This window comes from Ammospiza caudacuta, chromosome Z (genome assembly GCF_027887145.1).
Source record: "Ammospiza caudacuta isolate bAmmCau1 chromosome Z, bAmmCau1.pri, whole genome shotgun sequence".
Classification (NCBI taxonomy): domain Eukaryota; kingdom Metazoa; phylum Chordata; class Aves; order Passeriformes; family Passerellidae; genus Ammospiza; species Ammospiza caudacuta.
Genome location: NC_080632.1, coordinates 362,866 through 379,694, shown reverse-complemented (window position 1 = coordinate 379,694; position 16,829 = coordinate 362,866). Strand labels below are relative to the sequence as shown.

At 59.0% G+C, this 16,829-nt stretch overlaps 1 protein-coding gene across 2 annotated transcripts in view; it reads left to right on the top strand.

Annotated features, from left to right (window-relative positions):
- Nucleotides 1-11,301: 11,301 nt before the first annotated feature.
- Nucleotides 11,302-16,829, top strand: part of PAX5 (paired box 5) — a 148,396-nt gene continuing 142,868 nt past the window's right edge. For both annotated transcript variants that reach the window (XM_058823652.1, XM_058823650.1), the window contains exon 1: nucleotides 11,302-11,593. In XM_058823652.1, the coding sequence (XP_058679635.1) occupies nucleotides 11,548-11,593 (46 nt within the window). In that variant the 5' untranslated portion in view covers nucleotides 11,302-11,547. The remainder of the gene's footprint in view (nucleotides 11,594-16,829) is intronic.

The following is a 16,829-nucleotide window of genomic DNA, read 5'->3' as shown; positions in this document are numbered from 1 at the left end:
ATTTCAATGTTTACAATGTATTTGTTGTTCATCAAACATATTTACCCAGGCTAACCCAACATGAAAGAAATTATCTTGTTTACAGTGGAACTTTGACAAAAATCATGCAGGAAAGATAGACAAACACACATAAACTTGGATTGCTGAGTGGAACATTGATTTGCTGCCACTTCCAATTTTTCTCATTAGAACTTATTTTATTTGAACATAACTCAGTACTCCGTGTAAATGTGAAGTTGTTAATCTTATTACTATACAGAAAACAAATTAATTATTATGCATGATATTGGAAATGGGTTGTTAGGTTGGCATTGTGAAAATTAGAAAAATACACTCATTACTTCAAATGATATCTGATATACACGTACAACTCTGTTTTTAAAATCATTTGCAATATTCAGATAGCAAATACAGCAAGTAGGAAAGTCACTTTTTTTTTTTTCTGTGTGGTTTTAAAATTTCAGGCCTCCATCCTGAAGGTTGGATTAAAGACTGCAGTACACAGATGGAATTTTATATTTTGAAACGCTGGTATTGAACCAGACAAAATGAAGTTGTTAGGATTCACCATGTTCATACAATTAATTAGTATGAGAGCTGGGTGGCTTACCTGTACAGGACAAGGATCTGCATTTCAGGTCTGCTGTCTCACCATGACTGCTTCTTGAGAACACTTTGATGGGCGGAGAAAGCCTACTAGTGGTATTCTTTTGGGGAAAAAACCAACGCACAGTGTTAGGAGCAGGAGAAGGAGTGTCTCTGTTGGCAAAGCTGGCACGGCTGCCGGAGTGCCAGGAAGGCAGGCTGTGGCCGAGCCCTGTCCTGCTGTGGCACCTCTGTGAGCCAGTGTGGATGTGAGGAGGGCTGGGAGGAAAGGGGCCAGGCTGCGCCCCTTGTGCTCTGTCTCTCTGAGCACGGGATATCCCTGCTGTTGGGGCACTGACAGGGCACACAGTGGGTCTGCTCCCTCACCCTGGCGCAGTCTGATGCCAGGGACAGGCACAGACAGGCTGGGCTCGCTCTGCCCTTAGGATGCCTGTGCTCCCTCCCGATGTCCCTAGCCATGGCAGTCATCAAAACTCCTGCCATGTGTAAGTGCCACCTTTATAGATAAGGAGGAGCCCTCAGCAGACAGAACTGTCAAGTCATCAGCTACAGCGTGTCAATGTAGTTAGCAAAAGTCAGTTTTCCCTTCCAAAATGGAGCCCCCTTACTTACTGTTAGCTTGGCGTGCCCAGAAGCTGCCACTTGAATCTTTTCTCTGCAGTCCTGCCCATGTGAAATGCATTGGTCTCTCTGTGGAGAGCTGGCAGTCTGAGGAGCCTCACAGGAGCCAAAGTGGCAGGATTTTCAGAAAAAGTGTCTCAAAATCTGAGACAAAAGGGTAAAATAATAGCACTGGAAGGCTTCTGATCTTTACCTTGCTCATTGCCTAGTTCATCCTGGAGTCTTTTTTTTGCCCTGATCACATGTACCTGGCAGACCTTAGCATGCATATAACCCTGCCCTCCATCGCAAATGCCCACCAACACCCTTTTCCATGCTAGACCCTATTTCTCCAGGCTGAACCCATTATTCTCCTTTAATTTCCCTCACTGTCCATCTGGTACAACCACACTTCTCTTCTGAGGCTGAGAGCTACTTTTGAGGAGTGGCACTGTGGTAGTTCTGCTGTCCTCTCTGCTGGACCAGGCAGTGAGACAGAGAGATGGGAAAGCACCCACTGATCCCCCATGCTAAGCTGCTCTGCACACACCAGCTGGACTCACAGGCCTCTGACCAGGTGACAAGTTCCACCTGTCCTGTGCTGTGGGAGCAGTTTGGACTGTGGTTTCTGTGTGCGATTTCTTTGGAAACTCCTACAGGCAGGGACGGAAAGGCAAAAAGGCAGCCCTATCAAAAAACCAAGATCTTTGTCACAATTGGAGCATCCAGAGAGGACTTTCAGCAGGGCAACTGGCAACTGGCAACAACTTGTCCTTTGGGAAACAAGTGTTTAATGACATCCCATGTGCCTTGCTGCAAAATTTCTGAAAAACCTTCTCCCAGATTGGTCACAATACTCAAAATAATGCATACCCCACAGGGCAAGAAATAGAGACAGAACTAAAATAGCAGCACTAATGAGCGAAGTAAATATCAGAGCAGAACGGTAAAAGCAGTGAGGAAATTCCCCTAAAGAATGTTTTGTTCCGCTTTAGTGACGCTAAATACGAGGGTTTATCTTCAGTGTCTCTCATGCCATGAGCCATGTGGAGAGGAACACACCTGGGCATTTTTTGGACACTGTTTCATCCCTGGAACCACAGTTCAAACAAATCTCTGAGACTGAGAAACAGAGGTGGTGGAAAGTGAATAATTTCTTGCAGTTTGAGCAGCTGAGTGGGCAGTGATACAGCACTCTCCAGGCAGCAATGTGGAATCACACAACCGTTTTGGTTGGGGATGATTTTAAGAACCATCCCATGCCACTCCTGCCATGGCAGGGACGCCTTCCCCTGTCCCAGTGCCCAGCCTGGCCTCGGGCACTGCCAGGGACGCAGGGGCAGCCCCAGCTGCTCTGGGCACCCTGTGCCAGGGCCTGCCCACCCTGCCAGGGAACAATTCCTCATTGCCAAGATCCCAGCCAGCCCTGCCCTCTGGCGCTGGGAGCCACTCCCTGTGTCCTGTTATATCATCCCCTTGTCTAAAGTGCCTCTCCAGATCTGTTCAGCATCCTTTCCTGCAGAACATATCATGAAGTAAATGGCTTTTCATGGTGGTTATAGATATATATTGAGCAAACAGGGTGTTATCAAACCACTCCTTTTTAATTTTGTTCCTATTGATTTCAAAATTTGCCTAAAAAAAGGTTTCAATTACAAGACAACATTTTTATATTTCACACTTGGTAATTTTCATAGAGCTGTATAATTGGAGGTAAGCAGAATCTGGAGTTAATGAAATAGATTTCTGCATTGTTCTTAAAGTCCCCAGCTAATGACCATTTACAGTGTGATGAGAAAAAGCAGAGCTCTTTGTCATCTGCTCCAAACACAGCCCCCACCCCTGCAGAATCAAAGTGAATGCAAATAAAGAAAGAGAAATCACACCAAAAATACCTAAGGAGAGGAGAAAAACAGTCTTGTGTGGTGATTATTCTCAAAGGAATGCAAGAACTGAAAGCACCCTGACCTGTTGCTGTGTGCAGCAGGACCAATAAGAGTGGCTCCCGCTCTGCACACCCCGCATGCACCTTCCCCTTGCAGGCCCCTTGTGGGATGGATTCCATGGAGAAGTTCCATGCGTAGTTCCATGCTCGTGTGGGGGGAGCAGCTCCCGGCTTTGCAGGCAATGAAGGTGAAGGGCTGGGAGATGCCAGGACACAGCAGGATTGGGGCCCTCTGGAAGCTGTTGCTGCCACCTGGGACATTCTCCAAGGCCCAGGGGATTGAAATAGTACTCAGAAGCATTTCCATGGGAAGAAAGTGCTTTGTTTTATTGCATGGCAATGTATAAGATGCTAATAGCTTTGGAACAGGTGAGAGAAATGCTGCAGAAGCAAAAAGGGGAGTTAATTCTTGACATAAAAAGGCAAGAAACCTTCCCAACCTGTTAAAGTAAAATCACTGATAAAGTATAAATAATAAATGCCCCTTTCCCTTTTTTTTTTTTTTTCATTTCCATGTAACAGGTATTTTTCTGACCCAGGTGGCAGGCAGAGGAGTGCCCTGCCAAACAATGCTGTGCCCTGCCAAGCAATGCTGTGCAACAGAACAGCCTGAGGGGCAAAAATCAGAGTTCAGCAGGGGTGGGAGAGGACCAGCAAGGAGGAGAGGTCTGGCCTGGACTGTGAGTACCTTGGCAGAATGCAGAACGGAGGAAATGGTCCCCAGAAACATACTGGTGCTGGGCAGAGGTGGTGTTGTTGTGGAAGAAGCTGCCAGGCTGGCACTGACCAGTGCTGTGAGTGCTGTGTCCAGCTGTGGGCCCCCAGTTTAGGAAGGCCATGGAGGGGCTGGAGCGGCTCCAGAGAAGGGCAGCAAGGCTGGGGAGGGCTCTGCCGCACAGCTCCTGTGGGCAGCAGCTGAGGGAGCTGGGGCTGTGTGTCCTGCACAAGAGGAGGCCCAGGGGACACCTCCTCACCCTCTGCAGCTCCTGAAAGGTGCCTGTGCCCAGCTGGGGCTGGGCTCTGCTCCCAGGTGACACGGGCAGAACCAGGGCTGTGCCAGGGGAGGGCCAGGCTGGGCATCAGGGACAATTCTCACTGAAAGAGGGGCTGGGTGCTGGGATGGGGCTGAGCTGTGCCAGGGGAGGGCCAGGCTGGGCATCAGGGACAATTCTCACTGAAAGAGGGGCTGGGCACTGGGATGGGGCTGAGCTGTGCCAGGGGAGGGCCAGGCTGGGCATCAGGGACAATTCTCACTGAAAGAGGGGCTGGGTGCTGGGATGGGGCTGAGCTGTGCCAGGGGAGGGCCAGGCTGGGCATCAGGGACAATTCTCATTGAAAGAGGGGCTGGGCACTGGGATGGGGCTGAGCTGTGCCAGGGGAGGGCCAGGCTGGGCATCAGGGACAATTCTCACTGAAAGAGGGGCTGGGTGCTGGGATGGGCTGCCCAGGCAGGTGTGGAGTGACCGGCCCTGGAGGGGTTTAACAGAGCCTGGACGTGGCACTCGGTGCCATGGTTTAGCTGATGAGGAGCTGTTGGGTCACAGCTGGGACTTGATGGTCCCAAAGGTCTTTTCCAACCTGGGTCATGCTGTGATTGTGTGACCAGACTTTGTGGAGTCACCCAAATGATGATGCAATTCGCAGGGCCTGTCCCACTGTCACGATTTGGCCATTTCCCCTTGGTCAGAGACCATTCCAGCTGGGTCTGAGGACGATGTGCTGGTGGAAAGCCTGAGCATCAGAACCAGAGAATGTGACCTCTGTGCATGCCTGCCTGACACTTGCTTCTTCCTGGCATCTGAGTGGGCCTGGCTGCAGGTGCTGTGTGGGAAATCCCCTGGCTGCCCCTGTGAGCTGCTCTGCCACAGCCCTGCACAATGTGTCACTGATGTCACACATCCCCTCCCATCCCTGCAGCACCTTGCTGGTCCTGGTCCCCAGCCACACGATCCCATAGGGTCCCTTCCAGCCACATGCCCTTTCCACCAGGGTCTGTGCTCATGGGCCATTTCCCACAGGACAGCCTCCTGTCTAAGGGTCATTTGATTGCCCACATAGTGAGATGAATATCCCAGTTGTTTCTGGTCCACATTGTGAAAATCTAGCAAAGTGCTGTTAGGGAGTGTGTGCTGCCCCAGTCCCTTATCACAAAACCCATTTCAGAGACAAACTGGCACCCCAGGGTGTACAGCCCCCTCATGCAGCCCAAACCCTCCCCCGACCGGGTGTCTAGTGGGGCTTCTACCCAGGGCTGCTGTGAATGGGAAACTTCCTGGGCTTTAGCAGCATGGTCTGGGGGTTGAAAATGTACAAACGTTTTCATCCCTCTTTCACGTACTTCTCTTCTTCTGAATATGTGCTGTGGACATGCACAAAGGCCCTCCCGACTAGCATGATTAAATGCATGTTTGCACATTCTTGCATCGTCAGACTTGTTTCCTAAAACCATGGATGGAAACCTTTCTATAGGCCAATGAAAAATGATGGTTAAAACACCTATCTAAAGCAGCTGATACGAGGTTTGTGGTAAATTCTCAAGTGGAAATTCAAAAACTCTTTGAAAGCAGAATATTGTAGGATGAAAAATCCTTTAGCAGCTGGGATTTATGGCGGCATCTATTTGTGTGTGTGGCAGAATGTCAACAAAGGGATGTGCTTACTTAACAATCAACCTCTGGCTAACTAAGGAGGATCAGGAGAATATTGTACTGTGCTTCTGTAGGCATTAAGCACCTGATCTGGAAAGATTCTAGACCCTGTTGGACTCTGATGCTACCCAGTTTCTGATCCTCTCCATTTATTTGATTAGAGTTAATTACATGTTTGGAGACTGTGACCCACCAACCTTTTTTAAAATAAGTAGAGGAGAATTACTTTAATAATAGGAAACCGAATCTAGGAAAGGTAATAGCTAATATATTGAATATGTCTGCTTTTGAGCTCTGAGAAATTTAGCATCCTGTCTTCTGCTTGCACTTTCAGAACACATCTATGTCTAGCGATGGGCTCACTTAATACACTGTATTTTCTTCTTGGTGGGTAATTTTTGGAAGCAGACTATTCAGTGATTTAAATTCTGGTCTTCCAAGCTATCTCTTCTCCCAGAAATTATCAAAAGCAAAGGAATCAATTTGACCTTTTTCAATGTTTTAATAGCAGCAAACACAGAAGTTACAGCAGGACATGGACCTGAGGGGATTCTTTAAAGTTTCTCAAGAGAGACTGGAAAAGCAAGCATTATGTAGTGAAGTCGTCTATTTCCAGCTAGAGACCCCATAAAAAGCCCCAAACCAAACGAATTATTGGTTTGTTTACTTTGCAACATGGCTATAACGGACCCCTCCTCTTAAAATGTCCATGGGAGGATGCTTTTAGGCTGTGGGAAGCGAGGCTTACAGCTTAGCGAGCTGTTCCGCCGAGCACAGCGGCCCGCAGCCAGAATCTCTGTTGTGTTTGAAGCAGAAGAGAGGCGACAGTCTGCCCCTCCGGGCACCCACTTGGATGAGGCACCCAGGGTGAACTCCGCGCACGGTGACAAAGGGGGGACCCCGAGGGTGCTGTTCCAGGAGGTCCCCGACCTACAGCGGCCACGATGCGATTCCTGCTGTGTGCTGTGCCCAGAGCTCTGCAGTCCCTAGGCGCTCCGCGGCACCTTCCCACTAGCCAAGGAATCAGCAGTTTGGCCCCTCTGCCCCTTTCCCCAGGGCCGCTCTCTGTCCGCAGAGCCCCGCAGAGCCTCAGGAGCCTCTTTCCCCCGCCGTGCGTTTGGTCACACAGGCAGCGCTCATCCCACCGCTGCCACCGCAGCCGAGCGAGCGCATTTCCTCCGGGGGGCTGCCCCGAGGCCGCCCCAGCTGCCTCGCCCTTCCCCGCTGTGCAGGGGCCGGGGAAGCCCGAGCTGCCGGCCCTCCGATGGCCCGAGCATCCCGCTGTGCTCCCTGGAGGCCAGGCCCTCGCTCCGCCGCCTTCCTGCGGCAATCTCAGAGCATGCCGTGGGGCTCCACACTGAGCTCTCCGGAAGAGATAGAAGCCTGCACCTGCTGGGGCTTGGCCTCCCTTGGATCCTGGCTCATTTTCAGCTGTGTATGCAAGCATTTCACCGGGCAGAAGGTTCTGCAAAGCTGACTTTTAAAACCGTGTCTTTTTAACTATCAAAACAACCACATTCGAGATCAGTGAAAGTGACTGAGGGAGGAGACTGAAGTGTTCACTGCAGCCCTGAGACCTTCCACATTAGGCTGATGAAATAGGTTTGGGCTATTCATTGCTATGATAAACAAGGTTAGCCTTCTGCTTCGACACAGGTTTATATCCAAAACCAGGCAGGCCCCAGTCAGAATGGTGGTGGACTGAAGAAAAAAAGTTGCTAAGGGCCAGCAAGGGGAGCAGGCCTCCGAGTGCCAGACAGAAAAGCTGCGTGCAGGTCTTTCAGAAAAGCATTTCACTCAGTCATGGTGCTGGGAGTGACTCTCCGCGGACTACGCCACAGAAAGACCCCTGGGAATACACCAACGAGAATGAGGCAACTGGCAGCACAGCTGAGACAGAACTTACTGGTAGGCGAGGGGAAAGAAAAATAGTTATGAATATTGGCTGAAAAAGAGAAGTCTCCCATCATTTCCTGCCCTCCTCTCATGCTCTCAAAAATAAAACCCGCTGCTTTTTTCAGCTGTGCCGCCTCGGCTCTGGCTTCTCTCTGTACTGACTAGGCAGGACAGGGGCACGGAGTCCTGGCAGGACACTCAGCACCTCCCGTCGTTCATGTCTAGCGGCAAAATCACTGTCTGAGGGCACAGCACACTTCCTCCGTGTGGACCAGCTCCTCTTTCAAACCTCTTTCTGATGGCTTTCCGTGCACAGCTCTAGTAAAGATCACTCACGATATTAGAGTACCTAAGTGCTCTCAACTTTACAGCACTGCCCACCGAACACCTTTTAAATTGCTTCGGTCTAATTATCATGCGCATCTCAGATGTGACTTTTTCTCCAGGAACACACTGGGCCAGGATCGCTGATAGATCTCCTCTGCTTTGAATTTAAAACGACCGACATCGGAGGAAAAAGAGACTGTAGTGCTGCAGAGGAGCACTGGCAATTTCCAAATCAGCAGCACTCCCCGCCGCGCCTTCCTTCCTCCCTCCCCCCTTCCCCTAATTCTGCCAAACCGAACCTGTATTGGTAGAATCTGTAGCAGCGCTCCCCGTCTCCCGTCTTTGGTGTAGATGTGCTTTACACAAATATGAGAAAATGCAGGTAACTGTTAAAGTGGTGCGGGTCTTGGAGTGCTCCCTGCAACCTGTGCCACTCCAACCCCCTGCAATGCGGGGAGAGGAGACGTCTCTCGGAGCAGCTGAGGCCGGTACCTGGGGAAGCGAGGCGCTCTGCTCCGGCCGCTCCAGGTGTTTTGGGTGACAGGTGTTAGGCCAAGCCCCTCGCAGTCTCGGGCGTCGCAGGACGAGTGCGAGCGTTGAGGGACGGGAAGACAACACTTCACGTCCTAACGTTATGCATCAGATATAAAAGGACAAAAGGTTGGCCCGGGTTCGCGATCTCCCTTCTTCAGTGGGGGCAGGAAACAATAACTGTCCTAGGAAAACTCCAAACCCAGAATTCTGCTGAGCCACGTTTTTCTTTTCTTTTCTTTTTTTTTTTTTCCCCCTCTCTGCTGTGCTTTTACCCTTCCGGGTGCAGAAAGCACAGCGTCGCTCCAAAGTGTGCTCCGGGACATGCCAACATCGGGGGCCCTCGGCTGCGGCCGCAGCGTCGCGGTGCTCTGACCCCGAGACCCTCTTCCCCGGGGATTTGTGCCGTGGCACGGCTCTGTGCCCCCTCAGAGCTGCTCTGGTGAGAGCGGAGCATTTTCCGGGGGCTGTCCTGGGGGGCTCCTGGCAGCCCCCAGCCCTGCCGGCTCCCGAGGCAGTGCCCCTGCCCGGACGCAGCAGCGGCTGCTTCCCGGCGTCCGTGAGCCGCCGGCTCCCGCGCCGGGCCTCGGCTGCCGCCCCGGTCACGGCGCCGCGGGGTCGGGGCTGGGCGCGCCGGGGTCCCGCAGCCGCGCTCCGGGGGTCACGGCGGGGCGGGCAGAGCGGGTCGCAGCCCTGCCCGCTGGCCAGGGGCGAGGAGGGTCGCTCCCCGCCGCAGCCGCCGCCTTGCTTTCGTTAGCGCGGCGGCGGGGATGGCCGAGGGGAGCGGGGGCGGCCCGCGCGGCCCCGGCCCGCGGCCCCGCGGCTGGCGACGGCTCCTTCTCCTCCATCCCGCAGAGCTGCGCACCCCGCAGAGCTGCTCAGCCCGCGGGCCCACGCGGGCCGGTGCTCGCACGTCTCCGCAGCCACGGCCGCGCTGGCACACGCGTGGGGCCTGGCCTGCCCCGCTGCGGCCCCGCCGCCGCTCCCCTATGGTCTCTCTCAGGCCGTGCGGGGCGGCGGGAGGGGAGGCGGGAGCCCTGCAGCCTGTTTTTAGGACAATAAACTGGTTTTCGTTCCTTTCCCTACGTGAGGTCAGAGGAGCTCTCCCGTGCTGCTCGCGTTGCCGAGGCCGGCTCGGCCGGGAGAGGCGATGCGAGCGCCTGAAGGGACCAGAAATGGACTCGGGGTCTGCCCTGCATTTGCGCCGCTTCTGTGGGGGCACCTCCCTCAGGGAAGAGCCCCCTGCCCCGGAGCGGCAGGTCGCGTTTCAGGGCGAGCCGGCAGAAAGCTCCGCCGAGGCCATTTCCGTGTAAGAAAATGAGAGCGAAGAGAGCTTGGTGGGAAGGGAAGCAAAAGGGAGAGAGGCCACAGTCGGCCTCACTTTGGAGCTGGGCGGCCGGGGGTCCCGTAGGGCCGGGTCCGGCCCAGCCGCGAAACCCCGCGAGGCCGCCGGGCTTAGGATGCCACTGCGACGAAGGCAGAAGGATGGCCGGGAGGGAAGAGACAGAATTTGGAAACAGAGTTGTGTCCCGGTTAGCGCTCAGCGGGGCCGGCGTGTGGGGTGGCAAGGCTGTGCCGGGCGAGTCAGCGGGAGAGAGCCCCTTCGTCGGCCTCGCGTCTCTACCCCCGGCACATCCCCCGGAGCGGCAGCACCCGGAGCGGGGCTCCCCGGGCCGCTCCGCGCACGGGCACCGGCCGTGTCCCCGCTCCCGAGCCCCGCTGCCCCTTGCTCGACATCACGGCGCCCGTGGGCCAGAGGGGGAAGCTCGGGCAGGGGAGCAGAGCGGAGCCCACCTGCGCCCACGCCAGCGGATCGGTTCCGTGTCGCGGCGGGTTCCGCGGGAGAGGGGCTGCAGGCGCCGGAGGGCGCGAGAAGCGGGACTGCCCGCCGCGCTTGGGGCCGAAATTTGTTTCGGCCTTTGGGAAAGGCCACTATTTCCCGCTTTCCCCCACAGTCGTTTTGCTGAAAAATAAACCAGTAAACTAGGGAGCGGTCGAAGCCGAGTGAATTTTTCCCTTTAACTCTCCCCACCCTCACTCGCGGCCATGGGTCTGCATCCGCCACGTGAACGGGAGGTACGGGGGGAGGAAGCCGGAGTGAAGCCCCCCGGGCCGGGAAAATCCTGCCAGGGCCCCCGCGCTTCCACTGGGCCGCTGCTCCCCGGTCCCCGGCGCAGTGCAGGGGCTGTCCCTGCTCGGGGGGCGCGGGGCAGGGCAGGCCCGGAGGGATGCGGGGCTCTCTCCCGCAGACGGCTCCCTGTCCCGCCCCTGCGGCAGCCCGGCCCGGCGGGGAGCACTGCCCCGGGGGCGGCAGCGTCACCCCGGCCCGGGAAGGGGAAGTCGGTCTGCTGAAAAGTTGGTGACAGGTTGGGGCAGCGGAGGCAGAACGGGCAGGTGCCGCCGCCGCTGCCGGGGCGGCGGAGCGCTCGGGGGGCGGCCGGTTGCGAGCAAACTTTGATTCCTGCTACAGAACATGTCAGAGTTTTCCTGGGTTTTGGCTGCGTCTGGGGACATCTTGTGATGTTTTAGAGAACAGGACATGATCTCACATGGCGAGGAGCTCTTTAGTTTCTTAATCATTTCACGGTTCCTTCAGAGGCTTTTTTCCACCTAAAACGTTTAGTTTCAGCTCAGTGATCAGCTGCAAAAGCTCGGCGGGGAGCGGAAGAGTTGAATTATTCCAACCTGAGAGAGCCCCTCACCAAAAAAAAAAAAAAAAAAAAAAAAAAAAAAAAAAAAAAAAAAAAGGAAAGGAAAAAAAGAGAAAAAATAAAGAAGGAAAATAAAGAAAAGAAAGAAGGGAAAAAAAGAAAATAAAGAAGAAAAGACAAGAAAACAGAAAGGAGGAAAAGGAAAACGGAAAATACAAGAAAAGAGAAAAGAATACAAAACAATAAAAAGAAAAGAAAAAAAGAAAGAGGGAAAAGGAAGAGGTTGCAAAACGACGTGCAAACTTTTTCTTGCCTCCGTTTCCCCAAGTCCTGAAGAGCCGGAATGGAGCTGGAGAAAACCTACGCGACACCCCGAGCCGGCCGCACAGGTGGGACTCGGGCCGGGGGCTGCGGGGAGCCCGGCGGCTCCGCGGACAAGGGGGGGTGAGCCCGCGTGAGCGGGGACGCGAGGCGGACCGGGCGGGGTGGGAGCAGCTCCCAGCGAGCCCGTCGGGGCGGCGGCGGGCTGCCGAGTGCTCCGCCGGCCGTGGAGAGGCACCCTGGTGTCCGTGTGCCCCGGGCTGCGGCCAGGCGGGCAGCGGCACAGGCACCGGGCACGGCCGGAGGCTGCGGAGCCCCGTCACGGCGTCCCCGCGGGCGGCGCGGCGGCGGCGCGGGCGGCGGAGGGCGCGGAGGCGGCCTGGCGGCTCGGTGCCGGAATGCAATTTCGAAGCGATCGATGGGGCCTTTTATTAGTTAAATCGCCTGAATAATCGTTTAATCGATAAAGCATTTCATGGCGCGGCGGAGGCGGCCGGGAGCGGGGGTGGCCGCAGGGGCAGCAGCACGGACAGCGCTGCCTGGGCCGGGCAGGATGACGAGGATGGGCCGGGGCCCGTGACAAGGCGCTCCAAAGCCTCTGCGCCTCTGGCCCCTGTAGAGAGCAGGGCCGAGGGGGCTTCACCTCAGTACCGGGTGAGCGACAAGCAGGAGGAGGACGGGGGGATCACGGCAGGAACGGGGGCCGGGCAGGATGTGAGCCCGTCTTGCCTGCCCGCTCGTCCCCTCCGCGCCGGGCCCAGCATGCCCGCCGTCCCCGACGGCCGCCCCGAGCCGAGGAGCCGAGCGGCAGCAGGGGGAGCCGCCCGACGGCCCGGGCTGGGCTGCGGGGCTGCGCGGCGATCGGCCCTCGCCGTGCTTCGGCCGGACTCCGTGCCGGCTCCGCGCTGCGCCTCGGCCGCGCCCCGCAGTTTCGACTTCAACGAAAACTCGGCCCGCGCCCGCCCGTCGGCAGCGGATACCGGCCCCGCGCGGCCCAAGGACGGGCCGGGGCACGGCCGAGCTGCCGCCGTGACCTGAAGGGTTCAGCGGGGCCGAAAGGTCTCGCCCCGGCTGGGGCTGAGCTCTCCCGCACCCTCGTCCCCACAAAGATCCCCGTGGGGAGAACATGCGGGCGGCGGGGCCGAGGGCAGGCCGCCGGTGCAGCGGGCTGTGCCCCGCCGCCAGGGTCACCGTGAGGCGAGGCAGACTGCCAGGGCCTCCGTCAGGGGCTCGGCCGGGGCAGCACCGCCGTGGGGCGAGACCCGCGGGCGCGGCGGCCTGAGGGGGATCTCGCCGCTGCTGGGCGCGGCGCCGCCGAGCCCCGGCGCGACCACGGGCAGGACGAGCCGGCCGAGAACCTCCCTGACCGCGGCCTCGGCCCGGGGCTCCCACGGGTTCCGGGACCCACGGACCCGACACGCGCCGTCCGGGCGTCGGGGAGACCAACGGCCACGGGGAGCGGCGTCGGACGCACGGGCCGGGCCGTCGAAGGTCCCGGGCCCGCAACCCAGCGGGACCCACCCACGGCTCAGTCACGAGTGGCTGCGCCCCCGCCGCCCCGCGGCCACGCCCCCCGCCCTTTATTGGCCCGCGGCCCGCCAATAGGCAGCGCCGGCGCTCGGCGGCCAATGCGGGACGCCGGCAGGTTAACTTTGCGATTGGCCGCGGCGCTGAGTGACGGGCGGGCCCCGCCCCCGCCGCTGTCCGCCCGCGCGGTGCTGAAGCGCCGCCCGCCGCCCCCTCCGCGCGCGCTGCGCGGGCCGCGGGGCCGCGGGGCGGGGCCGGTCCCGCGCCCCCCCGCCGCGCCCGGCCCCGCCCCCGCCGGCCCGGCCCCGCCCCCGCCGCCCGCCACAACCCCCGCGGCCGCCGGCGGCCGGCAGCGCGCCGGGCGCACCGCCCGAGCCAGCCAGGCGCCGCCGCCCCGGCGGCCCACGGCGGGCGAGGGGAGGGACGGACGGACACACGGAGGGGAGGGGGCGCCGCGGCCCCGGCGGGCGGGCAGCGATGGTCGCGCCGCGCCGGCGCCCCAGGTCGGACGGCGGCCGCTGACGGGGCGGCCCGGTCCCGCGGGGCCGCGGCGAGCCCGGCCCCCATTCACGCTCCCCGCCCTCTCGCACACCTTCCCCCGCCGCTCCCCTCGCCCACCGCCGCCGCCCCGCCCGGCGCCGCGAGTTGCTGCGAGCGGCGCGGCGGGGGGCGGCACAGGCGGAGCAGCGCCGCCGCCCCGGGACCGAGCCCCGCGGACGGGGCGCCCGCCCCCGCCGCCGCCCGCCTCGGCCGCCGCCGCCGCCGCGCAGCCGCCGGCACCGCCAGCACAAAGAGCCGTCGGGCGGGCAGCGCTGGGCTCCGGTCCGCCGGACAGAGGCGCTCGCCCCTCTCCGCGCCCAGTAACGCCCCGGAGCCCGGCGGCGGGTGCTGCGCATCGGCAGCCGCCCGCGGAGCGGCTGAGGCCAGGGGCTGAGCCCGGGGCGGCCGCTCCGCGCCCCCCCGACGGAGCCTCCGGAGGCTGCGAGCGGCTCGGGAGCTGCGTTCGACCGGCGCTCTTGGATACCGCGACCCGTCACGCGGCAGGACTCTTCGCTTTTTGAGGGATTTTGTTCTATTTTATTTTTCACCCCTTTTTGGTTGTCTTTCTTTTTTCCCTTTTTTTTTTTCTTTTTTCTTTTTTTTTTTTTCCTTTTTTTCTTTTTTTCTTTTTTTTTTTTTTTTTTTGGTTTCGTTCCGTTTGATTTTTTTTTTTTTTTTCGTTTTTGGATTTTTGGCTTGTTTTGTTTTATGCGTTGGTTTGGGTTTTTTCTATTTGTTTGTTCGGTTCTGGTCGATTTCCGTCCTTTTTCGCGGGCTCCCTCCCTCAGCCCGAAACCCGAGCGCCGCCGGCGAATCGAGATCAGCTCAGCGAGGTCGCCCGGCCCCGGACCGCTCCGATGGAAATACACTGTAAGCACGACCCGTTCGCAGCGATGCACAGTAAGTGCCTGCCCTTCAACTTGTCTGAGCGGGCGCGACGGGCTCCGCGCGATCCTCTCCGTCCGCGGCCGCGCCGGGCCGGGCTGCCCGCCCACGTTCAGCCCCGGCGGGAGCGGGGCGCCGGTGCCGGGGGGCTGCGGGAGCGGCCGGTGCGAGGCTGCTTTCCCGCGGAGAGAGAGCCGATGTCGCCGCGCGTGTGTGCGTCTGTACGGATGGGTGTATAAACACGTCTCTGGACGCAGGCACAGCCATCAGTACATACGGACGCGCGCTGGTGTACATGGATGAATACACAGATGTTACATGTATGTGCGTATGCTTGTTTCTCTCCGTAAATCAAATATCCGGGGAAAAAGCCGCCAGGTATTTCCGACGAACGGAAAAGTTTGCTGCACGATATTCTTTCTTTCTTTCAACATTTTGAAATTCGTTAATTGGAAATAAAGAAAAAAAACCCCAAAAACCAAAAACAAACCCTCAAGAACTAAAACCCCTAAACAAACAAATAGAAGTCCCCCCAAACCCCGAACAAATTGAACTGATGCGAAATGCGAGGAGCTGGGCTGCAGGGAAGATTTTTGTCTTTTTAAACCCCGAAGAATGGCGTCACGATCGCGGCGTGGGGCGGCGGAGCGGGCAGCCGGTGAAGTTAACAGGTCGTGCGCGATAGGTTCGCCCGAGATTTGTTGTGCTTGAGAGGTCGGGGAAGACTTATCCATTAGCACAGTGTTATGTGAAATGACATCTTCTCTCACGGCGAGTTAAACGCTGCATTACGGCGAGAGATTGCGAGGGAATTTAAGGTAGAACTAATCTCATTTCCCGGTGCACCGCAGCCTTTCGGCTCAAAGAAATTTGTTAGCAAAATAAACCACCGAGCTCCGGAGCTGCAGATTCCCTCCCTCTCTCCCTTGTCCTCTCCGCGCTCGCCGTTCATCGGCCCATTTCCCGTCCCCTCTTGCCGCCGCTCCATTTCTGGGGTCGTGCGGGGCTGGGACGCTGGCGCTCTGCCGCCCCCGTTAAATCGTACTTTCCCTCTCAGGCAGCGAAGCGCTCGACCTCCGCGCTTATTCATTTCTCTGCCAGCATCAAACCGAATCGCTTTTTTCCAAAGGCGAACTTTGGGGTCGGGAAGCGCGCGGGGGGCGGGCGCGGAGTCCCCACCGCCGAGCGCCCCTTGCCCCGCCGGGCTGCGAGCGGGCACGCAGGCCACGGGAGCCCGCGGGAGCCCACGGGAGCCCGCGGGAGCCCACGGGAGCCCACGGAGCACGGGCCGGACAGCCCAGGCGGCAGCGGCCGCGGCGGGTCTCAGCCGCGCCTCTGCCGGCACTCGCGGCTCTGGAAAATCCATGCCGTCCTCAGGAATTTCTGGGCAAACAGAAGGAATAAAACCAAAACGCCCGTGCCTTTTTTCCGGTCCGGACCGCGGCCGGGAAGCCTCCGAGGTCATTTGCTGCCAAGCGATCTCCGGACCCGCGGCTCCTCGGGGGCGTGAGGGTGGACGTGGGGTCGGGACCCCATTGAAAAAAAAAGCAGAGGAGGACGGGGAGCCGGCCGCAGCGGAAGGAGCGAGGGGGCAGCACGGCGCGGGGAACGGTGGCCGGGGCAGTCCGGAGCGAGATTTCGGTACCTCCTGGCGCCGGTCCCGCTGCTTCCTCGTCCCGCGTGGGCAGAGCCGCCGGCCGCCTCCGTCCGGGCTACGCGGGGACGGCGAGGCGGGCTGGGCATGGCCGGAGCGGCCCCGACCCGCTGGCTCGGCGGGTCCCCGGGACGGCCTCCCTTCGCTTCCCCCCGCTGCCCGGCTGCGCCGCGGCTCTGGGTTGGGCCCGCGGAGCCCTCCTCGCGGCTCCCGCTCCCGAAACGGCCCCCGAGTCTCTGCCCGTCCCCCCTCCCTGCGCAGGGCAGGGGCGGCCGCCTCATCCCGCACCGAGGCGCGGGCGGAGCTCGGCTTCCCCGCCGCTCCCGCAGCCCCCGGCCCGACGGGACCCCCGGTCCGCAGCTGCCGGGGAGCGCGACCCCGGCGGGGAGGCCCCGGCGGGCAGGAGCCGCGCTCGGCGCCGGGGCCGCTGCCCGGGGCTGGGGCAGGTTTGAGCAAGGGGCGGCCGGGGCCCCAGCCTTTGTCTCCGGCGCCTGGAGGGTCCATGCTCCCGGCCTGGGCAGGCCCGGTTCCCGCCGGCCTCCGGGGACTGGGGACGGGCTCCAGGGATAGAGTCGGCCCCTTCCTTGAGGAAGGCACGTCTTAATGACGCCTTCTCTACCATCTTCTTCCTGTTCTTTCCCTTTCTTTTTGTTTATTTTTATTTTTCTCTAATTTCCTTCCTTCCTTCCTTCCTTCCT